The sequence below is a fragment of the Clavelina lepadiformis genome, chromosome 2, assembly GCF_947623445.1.
Source record: "Clavelina lepadiformis chromosome 2, kaClaLepa1.1, whole genome shotgun sequence".
Lineage (NCBI taxonomy): Eukaryota > Metazoa > Chordata > Ascidiacea > Aplousobranchia > Clavelinidae > Clavelina > Clavelina lepadiformis.
Genome location: NC_135241.1, coordinates 20,387,598 through 20,407,299, shown reverse-complemented (window position 1 = coordinate 20,407,299; position 19,702 = coordinate 20,387,598). Strand labels below are relative to the sequence as shown.

The following is a 19,702-nucleotide window of genomic DNA, read 5'->3' as shown; positions in this document are numbered from 1 at the left end:
AACTAAAATTGCTTCCTGCCTATATGACTTGTTCGCAAAGACAAAATGAATTTTATCTTCACCCTCACTTTAAGAAAAAGTTGAGTCTTGTTTGTGTTACAAGGTATACCCGTAAGCATATCATCATATCCGCAGCATATTCTATTTAACATGAGAGTTTTTAATCAATCTTTAATTGATCAGGTTATTAATTAGTCCAGGTGACACCCAAAGGAAGAACGTTTATACAAACTATCCCATGCTATCACGTAATTAATACCACTTATCATGGCAGAGCCATTAGCATGTGAGGAGGAAGTAGAAAAACCATGATACGTAAACTTACGTAGGATGTAAGCAGCACTTCAACTGCTAAGGGACAAAAACTTCACCATAGAAAAAAAACAACATTAAATTCATCTTCATCACTTTTATTGAATAAATTGTTTTCTTATTTAATAACAAGATGTTAGATTTGTGACCGTTATTACACTTGTTCCCGCTATTAGCAAAGGAATATACAACTTTATAACATTATCAACATATAACACTTTATAACATAACATAACAACTTCTAATATACAACTTTATAACAAATAAAATCAGAAAACACACATGAACAAAACGTATTGTGATTGACAAAAGTTTGAACCATATCTTTATAAACGGCCATTTCGTTTTGTATCTCTTACATTACAAGTTACACATATAAAATCACCAAACACTGTAAAGCACACTTCAAATTTACATTAAACTTTAGCACTCAATGTTTTATGGAAAGATTGTCATTAGATAGGGTTGTTTTCAAAATCCATTTACAGTTTTTTAACAACTCCCATGATTGAAATCAAAAACAAGACAATACAGAATAATTCATTTTACAATCTGTAAAAGTAACTTCAACATGAGTAAACATTAAAATAACATCAAAGCCTCTTAACAAACGTCAAATATGCGCTTCACGAAAATGCAAAATATCACGTGCAAGTTTGAAGATATTTTAGAGTGTGTTACTTGTCCCTCTTTACAAGATAACACTTGCATTTAAACAAAACTTTGCTTCAGTCTTTGCTGAGTGTTAATTATTATGATTTATCATTGCTCTTATTACACTCAATGGGTTCATGTACTATAAGGTACTTTATGTACTCTAGAGTAGTGGTACACACAATACTGACACACACTATGACTGAAGTAAAAATTCATTTCATGTAAAACAATGTGAGTGATGCAAGCATTGAATGTACAGTTATGATGGATATCGGACACAAACCATCATCAAGAAAACATGATAGAAGCTCAAGCCATTGTTGTCAGGCTACTTCCTTCATTTCCAAGGCATCCTAAAACAAAATGTACCTATGCTAATTGGGTAGTAAAACTTTAAGAATGCATAACAAACAATTTTAACTTAATTTAGTTTATCAGGTCTATTGACAATGAAAAAATGACATTATGAAATTAATAATAAATTAGTCAATATCACTGCTTATTTTCAAAAACCAACAAATTTTAATAACTGTGTGAAAGGTTTGAAAATTCATTTTACCTTTGGTTCGATTCCAGCTTCTACATAGACAGCCATAGCTTGGCTTTCTTCTTCTTCTTCTAAAGCAAAAATTTGACATTAAACAATTCTAAAACTAAAACCTAGTTTAAAACAAGGATGCCCAGGCAAATTGTACAGGTTTTTCTTTGCCGTAAACTGCAGAAGTTAAATCAAATTTAATTTAACTAAGAATACACGAGAAAGTTTTTACCTTTTTCCTCAACCTTATGCTGCATTTTTCTGCAGAGCACAGTCAAAACTATTAAAAGAACGACAAATACAACTACAACAGCCGTGGTTACGCCTATAATCACATCGGAATTGGTTCCAACCACAGGTGAATAATCAACTCCATCAGTTTGGTTTAGCTGGGTTGTTAGATCTTGCTGGTGTGTTGGATCTGGTTGGTATGTTATGTATGGCTTATACTTGGCATCTGGTTGGTATCTTCCACCTGGCTGGCGTGTTATGTCTGGTTGGTGTGTTGAGTTTGGATGGTGTGTGGAGTCTGGATGGTGTGTGGAGTCTGGTTGGTGTGTGGAGTCTGGTTGGTGTGTGGAGTCTGGATGGTGTGTGGAGTCTGGTTGGTGTGTGGAGTCTGGTTGGTGTGTGGAGTCTGGTTGGTGTGTGGAGTCTGGATGGTGTGTGGAGTCTGGTTGGTGTGTGGAGTCTGGATGGTGTGTGGAGTCTGGTTGGTGTGTGGAGTCTGGTTGGTGTGTGGAGTCTGGTTGGCTGGTAGACTCAGGTTGGTATGTTTGGTCTGGTTGCATGGTTGGATTTAATTGATCCATAGCAATTACATCAAAAGACATTGTATAAATTTGTGAAGATTCCGGTGTTCGGACATTCAAACTGTATGTGCCGTTGTCAATCAACTTTACCTAAAACAAATATTAAAAAATGCATCTTTTACAAAGCATACATAGTTTAAAAATAAATGAAAAAAAGAACTGCAATTAACGCTAACTACAAGCAGGTGTAAAAAAATGGAATCGACATGGGAAGACAAAACAAATTTAAAAAAACACATACTTACAGATACAATTACCTGTTGATAAGTCCCTTCAGTTTTCACACAATTTAAACTTATTAATTATTAAAGACCAAAGAATATGCATGAACTCTTATTTTTATCAGATGCGAATACATACCATAGATCTATGAAGCATAAATGTCTGATAATTGAAAACGGAATGAGTGGACGTATTAATGTGATTAACCATCTCATTTTGCACAGGAGATCCTGAAAACACACACATTAAAAACTATAGCATGGTAACAAAATAATCTGTTTCGAAAAAATAAAACTTTGCAACAATTACCGTTTTTTGTCAAGCTATCAAACATAACAGGAGGATTTGACAAAAAGCTCACAATGCATGATCCAGACTGACCAACAATCCATGAGCAAGGTTTCCTCTCAGTTTGGTATGGTGCATCTGGTAAAACAGTTCAAAACCTTGTCAATAAAAACTTTGTCAAAAAGTCAGCAAAACTTGTAAAGGATTAAGTGCAACAATTAAGTATGACTATTCCAATATCATACTCACGAGGTATGTGGATACCAGATGCAGATGATCTACCAGACTCATTGAAAAATATGGTGTAAGGTGTGACAGCCTGACATGACACATTCTGGTAATGGTCGTGATTTCTTGATTGCAAGAAAAGTGGTTCACCCTACAAAAAAATTCATGTATATATATTTTGTGGCCAGAACTGTTATATGTTTCATATGATTACTGCAAAAGATCTTTGTGAAGCAGCTTGACCATAGTCAAATAAATGTTGCAGGCAGAATGCAAGCCTATCTACTACTCATATCTAGACTTTAAAAAAATGGTCGGTCCCGGTGGCACGGTCGAAAAGGACACCGCCTCATCCAGAGAAAGCTGTCTGATTATCAGCTGGTAATTATACCACGAGTAACCAGCCGCTGCGAAATATGCAGGTTAGGTAATTTGTATCCTTAATTTGGCGCCTCTGTCTTCTTATATCAGAGCTGCTTGCTAAAGTTAGGGGGTTGTTTTACGTTTTACTACTTTTATAGTATTATATCTTGTATTTTAAGGTTTTAATTCGGTCAAAGACTGTGATTTATGCTTAGTAGATTTTAAGTTTAAACTAAAGTTATTTGTTTGTTTATGTAATATGTAAACGAAAAAGGAAGATGCCACTGACCAAAAAATACTTTTTTGTATCGAGAAAATGTGCGTGACTGTTTGATTTGACCTTTTAACATCAGGTTGCTGCAATGGTATATATTCAGTAAACTTTGCCTATAGTTTAAATGAACATTTCCAATCATAAATCTATCTATCGGCCGTGCTTATGGCTTACATCCTGCAGTGAAAAAAGTTTTAGTGTTATGAACGTCGTTACTGTGTCTTCATTTACGCGAAAAAGTTATATGGAGGTAGATTTGTAGAGTTGTGAGAAGTTTATCAAATTAAATTGGATCTGATGTGATCTTGGTGAATTTGTTGAACTTGTTTTTTATTATGATGATGCTTTTGTGCGCCTATTAATTTTTATCTTTGATCAATACTTGTATTCATCTTTAAAAAGTTGCGGTTACTTTGAAGTGAAATCATTCAAAGATTATAACTTAGCTACCGTTTTCTACATGATGCAATTGAAGTAATTGCTGGAAATTTTCAAATTTCATGTGCTTTTCCTATTCTTGCGATTTAAAGAAACTATACAGTTTTTCTTGTAATCAGACTAAACCAGGATATGAACTCAGGCGTCACACAACACCTACCTTGGGCAATTCCTTGCTTCCTTCTCTGAAGTAATAAATAGATTTTTCTCCAACAGGAAAAGTGTCATTATATTCACATAATATGCCAACTTGAGCAGCACCAGAAGTATCGCTCATCACTGGGCTGAGTGTAACGTTAGGAGCTACAAAATACAAGTCACGGAAAAAGTGGGAAAAACTGCAAAAACCAACATAGCTAAAATCACAATTGTTAAACTAACCTGTCCAGCACTCGAGGTTGTCCTGTCCAGTCCATTGTGATGTAACTTGACAGACAGTGCGGCGTTTCGAAGGACGAGTTCCATTTGAATAAAATAGAGTTGTACCTTTACGACAAGTAAACATGCCTTTTCTGCCATATACACGACCGTTTTTTATTCCCACTTTCACCTTCTGTTTGACCTTCCGTTGTGGCAGTACTACTGGACAGCCTGGACAAAACAATTTTTTATTGTAGGATGTGCATCAATAATTTTTATCTATTTTCTATGGATATATCTCACCAATAAGGTAGTCAAAGTAGAGGTTGTAAAGACTTGCATCGGGAGGGTACCTTACAGTCAAAATGTATGTACCGTTGTCAGCCTCTGTAAACTACAAATTAAAAAACCTTACATCAACAGTGCTTTCATTTTTAAAATCTTTTAAAAAGATTATCTTCCTTCATTATTATCTTATCTTCATTTGTTCTAAATTCTCCAGGAGATTGCAAAATTAATAAACCTATTCTATAAACTTGCGTGCATTGCAGTAATACGATAACAATTGTGATATTGTATGATAATTTAGCAACTTCAAGAATGATAAAACGTAAAATCAAAGCATCACATACCCTTCTTTTATATGTAAATGTCTGATTATTACTTGCAACAGAATTTACCAAACGATTTTTGCCCAAATTTGTAACATTTTTTCCTGCAAATTAAAAAGTGAGATGATAAAGCTGAATTTGAGATGAGCTAAATCCTAAACTTATGGTTATAACTTACCTTTGCAACACTCATGAACTATCCATATTGAAATCAAAGATAGCAATAATATGTTTGCTGAGTATGAAACTTGCACTGTACCTTTTGCGGCTTAATATTATTTTAAACCATTTACAGTATCAGACGTTTATATCCGGACCAGTGCAATCTCCAAAATAATGGCAGATATTCATGGTTGAAACTTTGTCGTTTTGTTCTCACATTTGCATTAATTAAACAGTTATTTTATATTTTTCCTATGCTAATAATCCCAAAAACCCTGTGATTTTTACCCTATAATCTCAACCTAGAAAGTTTAAATTTGTTCCTAACATGCAAAACTAACCTCAGCATGTGGTTTATTGACATTGATAAAAAAATTACCGTTCATGGTAAGAGAAACAAACTCAGATCGTGGGTTGGATGAAAACTTTATAATGCAGTTATTTATTTTGTGTGTTCTGCCAAGGATTCCAACACACATGGACTTCCATAGGAGAGGAGAGTCTGCAACATTGAGTATACCTTAAAGTTTGTTGCAAAATAAAATAAATAAAGTGGGATAAAACTTTTACAACTTACGAGTTATGTTTAGTCGTATGGGTGGAGATAAGCCAAGATCTGAATCCTGCGTTAATTCTGTCACAGCTTGACAAAACACTTCTTGACCATCATCACGTGGACTTAGTTTGTACCAGTCTTCCTAAAATTTGTTCAGTTTAATTTGGAACAAAACAATGCAGCTGTACTTGGATTTAAAACTTATAATTTTCATTGTTTTGAGAAAAAAGAAGTACTTAGTTACTTTGTTTAAGGTAACTGGGTCTTCATTCGAAATGTAGTATGTAGAAAAAAAACCTCTTGGAATAACATCGTCATATTCGCATCTTATTGCTTTTTGAATGGTTCCAGATTGATTTTCTGACTGATCGATAACAACTGGACTTGGAGCTGTACAAGAATGTGTAAAGATTTACGGAAAAAAGATCTATTGCGACCCGTAGCATAATTACGCACCACATTAACGCAAATGAAACTTTTTGAGCTCCCACATCAAGTTTTGCAGATCCCTATGGCAGTCTCAGTATATTTTATTTTCTTACAAGAAATTGCAAAAAAAAATTATGGAATTTATTCAAACTAACTCAGCAGAGGCCTGCTCACCTAACCAGCATTGCAGATCTTGTTCACCTTCCCATAGTGATGAGCTTAAGCACCTCGTGCTTGCTGAGGTGCGCGCAGTACCATTAGAATAATACAAAGAACCGTTATTTGCACAAACAAACCTCCCAGTGTCCATGAAATGTGAGGATACAGATCGAACTTCAACATTGTTTGATAAGAAAACTGAACAACCTGCAAACCATACAACATGACACGTACAAACACCAACACAGCCATCAAGTTTTCAGATTGAATGGTAAAAGCCTTACACTCAAAATTGGAACTATAATGCCTAAAATATATAATTCTACATAAACAGATTAGATACAAGTATATACTGCACATATAAGAATAAGTGCCTACTTTAGGGAGGCGAGGGCATTAATTTTAAATGTGGTCACAAAGTTAATTCTATAAACTTTTTGCTACCGACATAATTTCAGAAGTAAGCGCCTACGCAAAGGAGCATGAAGTTCATACCAATACAATGGCAATAAAAGTAATCTAAAGCAAATTTCTAAAAAATGAGATGGAATTTGTTTTTTGCATTTAAATATCATAGCTGAAACGCACGCTGAAACACTTGCAAATTAACTGATGGATAACTGCTTGACTCCCCACTTGTTGGAACAATTTGAATTGCAAATCCATCACTGCTGAGTTGAACATTTTTGATGGTTAAGCTGGTTGACGCGGTGCCGTTTTCAAACACGGATGATGCACTGCAAGTGGACAATGAACAATAGCAAAATAATTGTGTCATAACTTTTACTTTCATGGTAAAGTGATATTGACTAAAAATGTTTAATTAAAATTTTAAATCACAGCTGGTACATTTTCAAGTACCTCATGGAAAAACTTTCTCCAAATGGAACTGGAAAGAGGTAATTGTCAGCAACCTCACTTCCGTTATAACCCAAAAATGCAATATTAGCCTGGTAAATGAAAAAAGAACATGGGAGAATTTAAACTTAACATTAAGTTCAAACAGACAGTACAAGACCAATGAAATGACACATATTTTGCAATGTAGCAACCATTCGATATTTTTACAATTATCTTTGGCGTTTTTTAATTCACAAGTTGTAAAATAGATTGATTTATAAGTAGAATATGACTTAATATTACACATGCGTAGCAAGTTTTGAGTATCTTGCCTCATTATACATCCAAAAATATGAAAATTCCTTTGCTGAAGGCGGAACAGTGACAAGAGCATTGGCCACAACTGTTGATCCAACTGTTTGTTGTGGTGGTGTCAGCGTAAGAGAGGCCAAGTTTTGTCCATCAACAAAAATACCCCAACCTAAAAACAATTAGATAACTAAGATTTACTTTAAAATATTGCAGTTTTCTTGCTATGATTTTTGGGTTCTTGTTACAAGTTTGTTTTGAAATATAAGCCAATTTAAAATCGCACGGGTCGAAAAATAAAATTCTCAAAGGTCCCTTATGTTAAAGTGCCTTCAGGTTAAACTTGGGATGCAAAACCCAGAACAAACACTTAATTTTAATTTGATGGTGGCTGAACAGTGTTAACCCAGTATAATCAGTACATAGTGAAACAAAAATGCAGGATACACAGCAGAGCAATTAAAAATAAAACTTAACCCCAGAATGCCATTCTACATATTGAATTTGTAACTTTTGTTAATTCGTTTTAGTTAAATATCTTAGCCATGGTGGAATTTTATACCCGAGTCAAGCTAGCGAACAGTGTCTGGCGAACACAACAACGACCAAGTGAACCAATGACCAAGTGAAAACACAAAAAATGTCACTTAACTTGTATAGCTAGCGCAAAGTTTTTGCCATGCGCTGTTCGCTGGTTTGACTCAGGTGATTTTCATGATTTGGAAAAATATGACTTCAAGTCAATTCCAAAAATATGAATTCATGGAATATTTTCTGCTAACATTTCATATAAATCGGTGTTTATGTAATATGGTATAATCATGCAATTTTTAATGTATATAAAATATGTACAATATGAAGAACTTTAAGCTTGGCTTCCTACCTAATAAGGCCATAAACGACGTTACTGCATAAAGCATCATTACTCAACATCAAACTTATCCAATACAAATATACGAATAAGCAATACTTAACTCTGGTTTAAAAAATTCAACACAAAACGAAGATATATTAACAAACTTTGTACAACAAAGAGCAATAATTAAATTAGACTTTCATTCAATGTAGTCTATTATCTGTTATTATCAAAATGTGAATTGCTTATAAACTATATTCTTGTGTGGCTCTGGCGGTGAGTGCTACGCAAATATCACACATTAAAAATTATTTGTATGGATTAAATACATCTACACATTTCCCTTTAATTTGAACATTCTTCTGCGTAACTTTTCGCATGAGCCAGACAGCTTACAGGGAGTCGTCTTTCAGTTACTTAATGCATCACATTTTTATCTTTTTTTCAAGTACTGTAGAAGAAGCAAACAATGTGAACATCCTATTATTTCAAACTAATCCAACGCAGGTATGTGGCTATCAGTTCAGCATGTTCTAGTTTGTGCAGATAGTCTGGCAAAACTCCAATTTATTTAAACTCCACAAACATTATTCTGATGAATTTCATGACTTCCTATTTCCTTTGTACGGATGCTTTTCTTTTTCTCAGTAACAGCATGCTGGAGTTTGACTAATTTCACATTTTGAAACAGGAAAGGTTAATGCCGCGAAAAACGAGACTGTTTACTTTACTGCAATGAGTTTTGCAAACACTAGAACTCGGGCATATAGACTTACATGATAAAAAGTGCAAATTTTCCAAGAAAAGAAATAGCTAAATGTTGAACACCCAGCCACACAAAGGTTATTACAACATGGCAAGTGCATTAGTGACCCACTCCTGAATCTTAACCACTGAATCTAAACAAACGATTCAAATCATACTTTTATAGCATGTCAAAAAAGTGAATTATTCAAGTGAATGGTAAATCAGTGTCACTAATAACTTAGTTTAATGTAGGCTTAGACGATCCAAATAATTGATAACAGGTAATTTTTTAATTTGTCTAATTCCTGGGTTTTATGCATAGTTTACCATCCAATTGAAACTACAGAAATTTTTATAAAAAATACAATTTTATGGCTAATTATAATGTATAGAAGCATACAATAAAAATCAATATACTTCAACATTAAGCTGCAAGGCAGACATTACAAGCCACTACTTCTAATCCAAGACAATAACACAGCAACAAAAATTTTTTTAGCTAAAAAGTTTATGACTTGGTTACAAGTAATGTCAACCTGGTCAATTTCTACCATGTTTAGTTTAGTATTGCTGATTAAAACAATGCATGTGCAATCTTCTTTAAACCTGTAAAGAAACGATAAAGTGAAGACTATATAACAACTTTTCACTAGATACCAGTACATTACCTATAGCCTGAATAGTATACAAAATAAACTTTAAAAAATCTTCAAACCAACCTACTCACAGAAAATTTGTAGTCTTCTTCAGAAAATAAATTTGTTGTAGTACAGGTACTAAGAAAAATAACCTTCCATATCCACAAGATTCAACGTCAAGTGTGATATGAACAAACTGCCATAGTATTGAATCACTCAATACATTTTTCATAATTGCGGTGTGACAGGACAGTGTCTGGGTATTTCATCATCATTATGTGTCCAGCTCTTGAATTGGAAAGGTTGCGAGCGTGGAGCCAGTCAGGAAAGCATTTCCTTCCAGGGAGAGGGTTTCCAGAAAGGCTTTATAGCTCCCGATAGCCAACATTACATCTATGTATGGGAGCACGAAACACATGGTACTAGTTGGATGCTGTAAAGGGAAGCAAAACACATGACTAGCCATAAAACATGCTTACAGCCCACAAGGCACGAAGCTGTAATCTGTTGTGTTTATTGATGGAGATTGATATCGGTCACATACTCATGCCACACGAAGTCTTCCAAGGTATAAAGCGCCCTGGTACCTGTCTCAGTATTTGGCAATTTTTAAAAAACAAAAATACAGGACATAGTTGAAAAGTTGAGAAAAACACTTGAGTATCAAGTTAAAAATGAATTAAGGCTGACAAAATATTTTTTAATAGTAAAAGATAAGCTGCAGTTTACATAAATGACAAAACACTCACTGAAAAAATATCATTGTTTAAAAATAAAAATATGCAACCCATTATGATGGCAACTAGCAATCTCTGTGAGGTTAGATTAATTAGTCAATTTGAATATTTCAAACAACGAAGATAACGTATATCATATTCAAATTTTAACATGAATATGTTCTACATGTAAAAAATTATTTATGCCATAGACCCAGCAAAACAGGTATATAACAAAAATGGATAAATGTGAAGATTTGCTAAACAGAAAGTTTCATAAATCGCATTTTATCTAATTTTGTCCTTTTAACTTGTAAGCTACTTTTAATGTCTGCAATCGACGGTTCTAATTTAAACCTCTTCTTTGTGTTTTCATTTGTTATGGTTATTCCCACTGTCAATAAAAGTACCTGCAACTTCATAAAAAATTATAAACATACATAAACAAAACGTATTATGCTTGACAAAAAGTTTTAACAATATCTTCATAACAAATTCATTTAAGTTTTCGAATCTATCACAAAGTTCTGTTTTTCATAAATTTATATTTTGCGTTAAAAAGACATCTTCAATTACTTGAAAACATGTTGAAAGCCTGATATGGAATCGGAATCCGAAACTTAGGAAAAAAAAGAGTCATAAAAACACTTTACAACAAAATAAAATATCATGCGCAAATTCAAACTTATTTTGTTGTCTGCTACACTTTATAACGCAAAACTTGCCTTTAAGCAAAATTTGCTTCATGGTACACGAGTGTCAGTCATTAAATGGTGCATTGCTCTTATTACACTCCATAGGTTCATGAATTATCAGGTACCACTTCAATGCACTATAGAGCTGTGGCCTGTGGGTACATACAATACACAGTAGCATCATGCAATAAGAGACCTAAAGTGATAGGTGACTAATAATATCTGAGCAACGTTAAACAATGACACTGCATTGTGAGTCATAAAAGGAAAAGTAGTTTCATGTAAAACAATGTAAGTGATGCAAGCATTGAATGTACAGTGATGGTGGACATCGGACATAAACCATCACCAAGAAAACATGGTAGAAGCTCGCGCCTTCGTTGTCAGGCTACTTCCTTCATTTCCGTGGCATCCTAAAACAAAATGTACTTATGCTAATTGGGTAGTAAAACTTTAAGAATGTGTAAAAAACAGTTTTAACTTAATGTAGTTTATCAGGTCATCTCACACTCAAACAATGACATTATGATATCAAACAAACAAAACAATTGGTATCATTCCGTAGTTTATTCTCAAACAAATACCAACAAATTTTATTGACTGCATGAAGTCTAATTAAAGAGTTTAAAAATTTCATATTACCTGTGGTACATTTTCGACATCTTCTACATAGGCAGCCATAGCTTGGTTTCCTGCTTGTTCTGAAGCAAATATTGATATCAAACAAAACAAAAACTAAAACCTAGTTTAAAACAAGGAAGCCCAGTCAACTTGTACAAGTTTATCTTCGTTGTAAATAGCAAAAGTTAAGCCCGTTTTATTCTAACTAAGAATACTCTTTGAAGCTTCTTACCTTTTTCCTCTATTTTTTGCTGTCGTTTTGTGCAGAGCACAATTACAATGATCAAAAGAATGGCAACCACAATTATAACAGCCGTGGTTACGCCTATAATCACATCAGAATTGACTCCAACCACAGGTGAATAATCAACTCGCTCAGTTTGATTTAATTGGGTGGTTAAATCTGGCTGGTATGTTGGGTCTGGCAGGTGCCTTACGTCTGGTAGGTATGTTGCACCTGACTGGTGTGTTACATCTGGTTGATGTGTTACATCTGGCTCGTGGGTTTCGTCTGGTTGCATGGTTGGTTTTGATTGATCAATTGCAATGACATCAAAGAAGATCGCATAAATTCGTGAAGATTCTGACGATTGAACATTCAAACTATATGTGCCATTGTCAGCCAACTTCACCTAACACAAACATTAAAAAATGCATCTTCGACAAAGAATGTATAGTTTTTTTAAAAAATCTTATGAAGGTAAAACTAAACATTTACCCTCACCTCAAACTGCTGCTAAAACATGTGACCAACGTGGAAGCATAAACAAATTATTATAACTCAGATAATTACAAATTTAGATAATTACCACTTAATAATTTGTTTTCACTCTACAGTCTTCACACAATTCCAACTTATTAAGTTCAAAAATTTACAAATTGTATCATATTTTTTATGTCTCGTCATTGTCTGTCGAAAAATGAAAAATACAATGCTAACCATAACGATGAGCAGTAAAACAGAAGCAAAGCTCTAGGGCTTAAAACGAGGAAGAATAATTCCTATTCAATTCATATTAGATGCGAATACATACCATAGATCTATAAAGCACAAATGTCTGATAATTGAAAACGGACTGAGTGGACGTATTAATGTGATTAACCATCTCATTTTGCACAGGAGATCCTGAAAACACACACATTAAAAACTATAGCATGGTAAAAAAATAATCTATTTTTAAAAAATCAAACTTCGCAAACAATTACCGTTTTTTGTCAAGCTATCAAACATAACAGGAGGATTTGACAAAAAGCTCAAAATGCATGATCCAGACTGACCAACAATCCATGAGCAAGGTTTCCTCTCAGTTTGGTATGGTGCATCTGGTAAAACAGTTTAAAACTCTGTCTGTAACCATTTGTTGACTAAAAATAAAGCCTGTACAACTTGCAAAGATTTAAGTGTGTAAATACTATTCCAATGTCATACTCACGAGGTATGTGGATACCAGATACAGATGATCTACCAGACTCATTGAAAAATTTGGTGTAAGGTGTGACAGCCTGACATGACACATTCTGGTGATGGTCGTTATTTCCCGATTGTAAGACAAGTGGTTCACCCTAAAGAAACAAAGTTATAGTTATATATGAACAATGTAATATTTTTCGTGACACCAATCGTTGTGTGTTTTCGTATAATCAATGCAAAAAAATAGTAAGTTTTGGGCGAACTGATCATGTTCTAACTTTTAACCTTACCAAGGTTAAATGAACATCATGAAACACAAGTGGATTATTTATAAGCCAAGCTTAATACAAAAAAATTCAACATTACCAGTACTAAAATAAAAAATTTGACTTGTTTGCTTATATCAGCCAGTTGTTAAATAGCTGGTCACCAAAACAATGAGTAATAACATCAGTTGCAAAGATTGGGAGAGTTATTTTTTTTTTTTTAAACCCATTTTTTAAAACCTGTACAAATTTTTAGCTATTACAATTTAACAATATAATGTTTAGTGCATTTGGTCATAGATTATGATTTATGCTCAGTATATTGAAATTTAATCTTGAATCAAATTCTGTTTATTAATTTGTATGTGTTTACACGAGTAGAAACTGATGTCACTAAACGAAATTTTTTTTTCTGTATCATGAAAATCTGCATGACTGCCTATTCCTTAACAACATTGCAGATATATAATTTAAACTCTGTCTTCGGCCTGCTCTAAATTAACTTGTTACATCCTAAATCCATAAACTGCAAATTTTAATTGCTACATCTGACTTACTGTCACTCTCAGGTGTTTTTGTATTGTTTGACAACCCTTATGGCCTACGTCCCGTTGTGCATGAAGCTTTTGTTTTTTAAGTATTTGTTTTTGTGTCTTCCGCACAAATTTTTATGCAGCAAGTTTTTGTAAAATCGTTTAAGACTTTATTTCAGTTCTAGGTCGACATCATCATCTTGGTGAGCTTGTTGTACATATTTTTTTTATTCATAAATAATATTTAATAACTAATTATTTAATTTAATTTTTTAATACCTTTGTGTGTTACTATTGTTACTTTACTATTTTATTTGAATTCATAGAAGCTATACAGTTTTTCATGCCATTGTATTAAACCAACATACAAACTCAGGCGTCACACAACACCTACCTTGGGCAATTCCTTGCTTCCTTCTCTGAAGTAATAAATAGATTTATCTCCAACAGGAAAAGTGTCATTATATTCACATAATATGCTAATTTGAGCAGCACCAGAAGTATCGCTCATCACTGGGCTGAGTGTAACGTTAGGAGCTAAAAAATACAGGTCACGGAAAAGGTGCAAAAACTGCAAAAACCATCATAGCTAAAGTCACAATTGTTAAACTAACCTGTCCAGCACTCCAGGTTGTTCTGTCCAGTCCATTTTGATGTAACTTGACAGACAGTGCTGCGTTTCAAAGGACGGGTTCCGTTTGAATAAAATAGAGTGGCACCATGAGGACACGTAAACATGCCTTCTTTACCATATTCCCGGCCATCGTTCACTGTTACCATTACTTTCATCTTCACTTTGCGTTGCGGCAGAATTACTGGACAGCCTGAACAATTTTTTTTTTGATTGTTGGACGTATATCGATAATTTTCATCATTTTTGTAAAATTGTATCTCACCAATAAGGTAGTCAAACTGAAGATTGTAATGACTTGCATCGGGAGGGTAACTTACAGTCAAATTGTATGTACCATTGTCAGCCTCGGTAAACTACAAAGCAAAAAACTTTATGTCAATTGTGCATTCATTTTTGAATACTCTTCAAAAAATGTCGTAATAATTTTTTTAAGTTCATTCTGGAGATTGCAAAACTTGTATATCATCAAATTTGTATATTTTCCAACTGTCAACTTGTATTGCAACGATACAAGTTTGATGATATACAAATTTATTGATATATTATTTTGATATACCGGTATATTGATATATATTTATTGATTATATTTGAACAACTTCAAGAATTACAAAATATAGAACTAAATCATCACATACCCTTGTTCGAAACCTAAATGTCTGATTATTGTTTGTGGCAGAATTTATCAAATGGTTTCGACCTGAATTTCTTATTTGCCTTCCTGTAAATCAGAAAACGAGATCATCTAGCACAATAATGAAGTTATCTGAAATCCAAGTAGTGACTTGAATTTGAAATTTCAACGATATAACTTACAAAACTGATTGACTATTTATATTGAAATGCCAAAAAATCTGCATAAAATATCTAGTGAGTTCGAGATTTGCAATGTTACTTAACTTGCTAAACTCTATCTTAAAACAACATGTAATCCCAACCAATTGCATCAAGCAGAGAGTAATGTCTAAAATGTCAGGAGCTCATACTTTTATGTTTATCTTAGTGCAGCTATATTTAAGCCAAAAGTCAGTACTGTATTACAATAAATAAATAGTAATCTTTCAGGTTATGTATATTTTTTATTTTTAATATTTTTTCTTATGATCTCAACTTAGCAATTTCAAGCATCAAAATCAGAACTTTAATTTTAGATGGTAGTTTCTGAGACTGCCAAAAAATTTACCGTTCATGGTAAGAGAAACAAACTCAGATCGTGGGTTGGATGAAAACGTTATCCTGCAATTTCTTATATTGTTTAAGCCGAGGATTCCAACACACATGGACTTCCATAGGAGAGGAGAGTCTGCAACATTGAGTAAACCTCAAAGTTTGTTGCAAAATAAAATAAATAAAGCGGGATAAAACTTTTACAACTTACGAGTTATGTTTAGTCGTATTGGTGGAGATAAACCAAGGTCTGAATCCTGCGTTATTTCTGTCACAGCTTGACAAAACACTTCTTGACCATCTTCACGTGGACTTAGTTTGTACCATTCGTCCTAAAATTTGTTCAGTTTAATTTGGAACAAAACAATGCAGCTGTACTTGGATTTAAAAGTTATAATTTTCATTGTTTTAAGAAAAAAGAAGTACTTAGTTACTTTGTTTAAGGTAACTGGGTCTTCATCACCAATGTAGTATCTAGAAGAAGTCCCACTTGGAATAACATCGTCATATTCGCATCTTATTTCGTCTTGAATAGTTCCAGATTGATTTACTGATCGATGTATAACAACTGGACTTGGAACTGAGTAATAATGCGAAAGATAATGCAAAGTTGGTGTATTGTGCTCTGCAGCATAATCATTAATATTAATCTACATTAATATAGGCAACAGTTTTCGAGCATCTATGTAAGTTTAGCAGAACTGCAAAATAACTCTTGAAAGAGGGCAATTACAAAGTAACTTCCCTCTTTCAAGATTAAGGTTTTAAGGTTAACATTGCGGGCCGTAAACTGAAAGGTGGAACTATACACTGCATTTAATATAAAATATACTGTATATATAAATCTACAAAAACATATTACAAAAATGCAAGCATGGTGTATGGAATACATACCAACATAACGGTATAAAAAAATAACTTTAAAAAAATAACTAAAAATGAGATGAATTTTGTTGTTTGTTTGCATTTGAATATCAAGACCAAAACACACCGTGAACCACTTGTAAATTAACTGATGGATAACCGCTTGACTCCCCACTTGTTGGAACAATTTGAATCGCAAATCCATCACTGCTGAGTTGAACATTTTCGATGGTTAAACTGGTCAACAAGGTCCCATTATCAAATATGGATGATGCACTGCAAAACAATACAATACAGAAAAAGGTGTTTTATAACATTTGCCTTCATGATTATTAAATGTTGATCAAAAAATTAAAAAGGTTTTTAAACAAAAATTTTAAATGAAAGCTGGAAGTTGGCACATATTCAAGTACATACCTCACAGCAAAACGTTCTCTAAATTGAACTGAAAGAAGTATTCTAGTAGCAACCTCACTTCTATTATAACCCAATAATGCAATATTAATCTGTTAAATAAAAAAAGAACATGGCAGAAATTAAACCTAAAATTAAGTTTGTTAAAAACTGACATTTACAAGACCGATGAAATAACACACGCTTTACCACTCAGCAGTTACTGAATATTTCTACAAGTATATTTGGTTTTATTTAAGTCATAAATTGTAAAATAGATGTAAGTAGAATGTGACATAATATTGCACTTATACATTGCAAGTTTTAAGTATCTTACCTCGTTATATTTCCAAAAATATGAAAATGTAATTGCTGAAGGTGGAACTGTGACAAGAGCATTGGCCACAACTGTTGATCCAACTGTTTGTAGTGGTGGTGTCAGCGTAAGAGAGGCCAAGTTTTGTCCATCAACAAAAATACCCCAACCTAAAAACAATAAGATAACTAAGATTTACTTTAAAATATTGCAGTATTCTTGCTTGAATTTTTGGGTTCTTGTTTGTTTTAACCTAAACCCATTAAAATTAAACAGGCCCATAAATAATAAATTATAGGCATGAAACATTAAAGTGGTTGATGTGCCAAATTTTGGGTTCAAAACCCAAAAAGGACACTTATTTTTAATGCGTTTACACTAATTTCAGAAGTCAGACGAGGTATATTTTTTTGATCTAAAGCAAAAATATATTCATAAAAATATATTCATAAAAATATTTTCCGATGAAGGGATCTTATCTAAATTATTTGTGTTTGATCAATTATGGGTATTACTCCCCAAACTTTTTTTAGCAGAACTCGTTTAAACAGAGCTCTTTATTTTTGAACTTCAGCAGCGTTGCAAAAATAATTTCCTCAAAGTTTAATTAAAAATGTTCATTGCTTCAGCTGTACATAAGAAATATTTGAGGCGATAATTGGATAATCATTTGCTTTTTGTAAGCATTTATTATAGTTGTATATTGGTCGGTATTAGGATTCTCTTTTCCCAATGTCCCTTCTTAAACCGTTGCTCTTAGATGTAAATGACTGAACATAAGCAGGTTTTAGTATTTTGTCTGTATTTTCACTTTACGACAAAGATTCAAAACGTTTGTATTCACATGTTTACATGACAGATAGGAATGTGATAGGTACAGTATGTACAAGCAAGCACAGTATGTACAAAATTAAAATTGTAAAATATGTCAAAACTAGAGCAAATCTAAAAAAACTTCCTCATTTTTTTAATTAGTGACCTCAACTACCGTAATTAAAATTTTCTCACTTTAACAGCCATAATTTTTTGTACGCCAATGTTATTTCTAAATATGATTTTCTGTATAATACTCAGTTGAATCTCGTTAATCTGGACCATTTTATCCCCGGAGCATGGTGTCGGATATAAGTGAGGTAAAAAGAGGAAATCGTTCACTAATTAATTATTTGTGCCAGATTGTCTGAAAGTAAAGATTAACAGCTCAGTAATGAGATCCAGCTGTAATCATATTACTACTTTATATGATATTTATCTACTCCATGCAATGTACTATAAGTAGCCTATGATATGAGAAAAGTTAAGCTTGGCTTCCTACCTAAGAAGACCATAAACGATGTTACTGCATAAATCATCATTACTCAACACAAAATTCATTGAAAATATAAAAAAAATATCAGCAATATTTAACCTAGTTTTAGTAAATACAGAATAAAACATAAAATGGCAAAATTCAGATAATTTGAAAGATATATAGCAATAATAAGAATTTCAGTTTATTAGACACACTACTGTATTAGCAAAATGTTAAAACTACTTATAAATCATCTTTCTGTACTTATTTCCAAGTACAAAATATAGGTCACCTAGTTGTCTTAAATTAAGCCACCGCCCTATCAGCTCAGCACATTTACAGACAGCTGCATGATGCTGTCAGCACAGCACAGCACACTTACATTAGTGCAGATAGATATATAGATAGTCTGACAAACCTCCAATTTTTTTTAGCCGCCAGAAAACGTTATTCATGACTTCCTATTTCATGACTTCAATGTAAGCTTTTACTTTTATCAGTAAAAACATGCTATAGATTGACTAATTGCACATTTAAAAAAATGATAGGTTAAGCTGCTAAAAATGAGACTGTTTACTGCGATGAACTCTGCATTTTAACATTTTACATTAGACGTTTTAAACGGTTCACAGAAAGGTAAAATAAACATTATTAATTTTTAATTTAATGTTTGTTTATGACTTCAAAAAGCTTCACAAAAATAAGAGAAGTTAAAGAATACAGCATGAAATGGAATCATAAGTTGCCATGATTAAATACAAAATAAAATATACATACTTAATATTAACCTAGACTTTCATTCATTAACAAACTACCCAATCATTTTAAGTATATAATTTGAAAAATATTCAATCTGTTTTTGTTGAAGTTTAAATTCGAAAAATGTTTCAAGTTTTTTTGTTTTTTTTTGAAAACATAATTAAAATCTGGGTTTTAATGTTTTTTTAGCCCCTTTAAGATTTCTGGATAACAGCTTGTTTATAACCATATAAATATGGT

General features: G+C 32.9%; 2 protein-coding genes across 6 annotated transcripts; both read right to left on the bottom strand.

The window, feature by feature from the left end:
- Positions 1-394: 394 nt before the first annotated feature.
- Positions 395-11,371, bottom strand: LOC143445323 (uncharacterized). 5 transcript variants are annotated; one of them, XM_076944352.1, is made up of 19 exons: positions 11,241-11,371; positions 9,889-10,232; positions 7,582-7,730; positions 7,271-7,359; positions 6,998-7,146; positions 6,425-6,616; positions 6,066-6,211; positions 5,843-5,963; positions 5,645-5,767; positions 5,125-5,207; positions 4,796-4,886; positions 4,514-4,723; positions 4,293-4,435; positions 3,079-3,208; positions 2,851-2,967; positions 2,680-2,771; positions 1,740-2,409; positions 1,529-1,587; positions 395-1,322 (listed from the first exon to the last, which is right to left on the bottom strand). In XM_076944352.1, the coding sequence occupies exons 3-19, from the start codon at positions 7,591-7,593 to the stop codon at positions 1,293-1,295; spliced, it is 2,457 nt and encodes an 818-aa protein (XP_076800467.1). In that variant the 5' UTR covers positions 7,594-7,730; positions 9,889-10,232; positions 11,241-11,371; the 3' UTR covers positions 395-1,292. The 5 variants fall into 5 exon arrangements, with proteins under 5 accessions (XP_076800467.1, XP_076800466.1, XP_076800464.1 ...); XM_076944351.1 differs by lacking the exon at positions 11,241-11,371 and having other exon boundaries at positions 9,881-10,192; XM_076944349.1 differs by lacking the exons at positions 9,889-10,232; positions 11,241-11,371 and adding an exon at positions 9,191-9,292.
- Positions 11,041-18,907, bottom strand: LOC143445324 (uncharacterized). The gene is made up of 17 exons (XM_076944353.1): positions 18,728-18,907; positions 17,434-17,582; positions 17,121-17,209; positions 16,831-16,979; positions 16,274-16,419; positions 16,051-16,171; positions 15,856-15,975; positions 15,311-15,393; positions 14,938-15,028; positions 14,656-14,865; positions 14,436-14,578; positions 13,265-13,394; positions 13,038-13,154; positions 12,866-12,957; positions 12,064-12,463; positions 11,853-11,911; positions 11,041-11,623 (listed from the first exon to the last, which is right to left on the bottom strand). Exons 1-17 carry the CDS (start codon positions 18,765-18,767, stop codon positions 11,594-11,596), a joined length of 2,169 nt encoding a protein of 722 aa, XP_076800468.1. The 5' UTR covers positions 18,768-18,907; the 3' UTR covers positions 11,041-11,593.
- Positions 18,908-19,702: the final 795 nt, after the last annotated feature.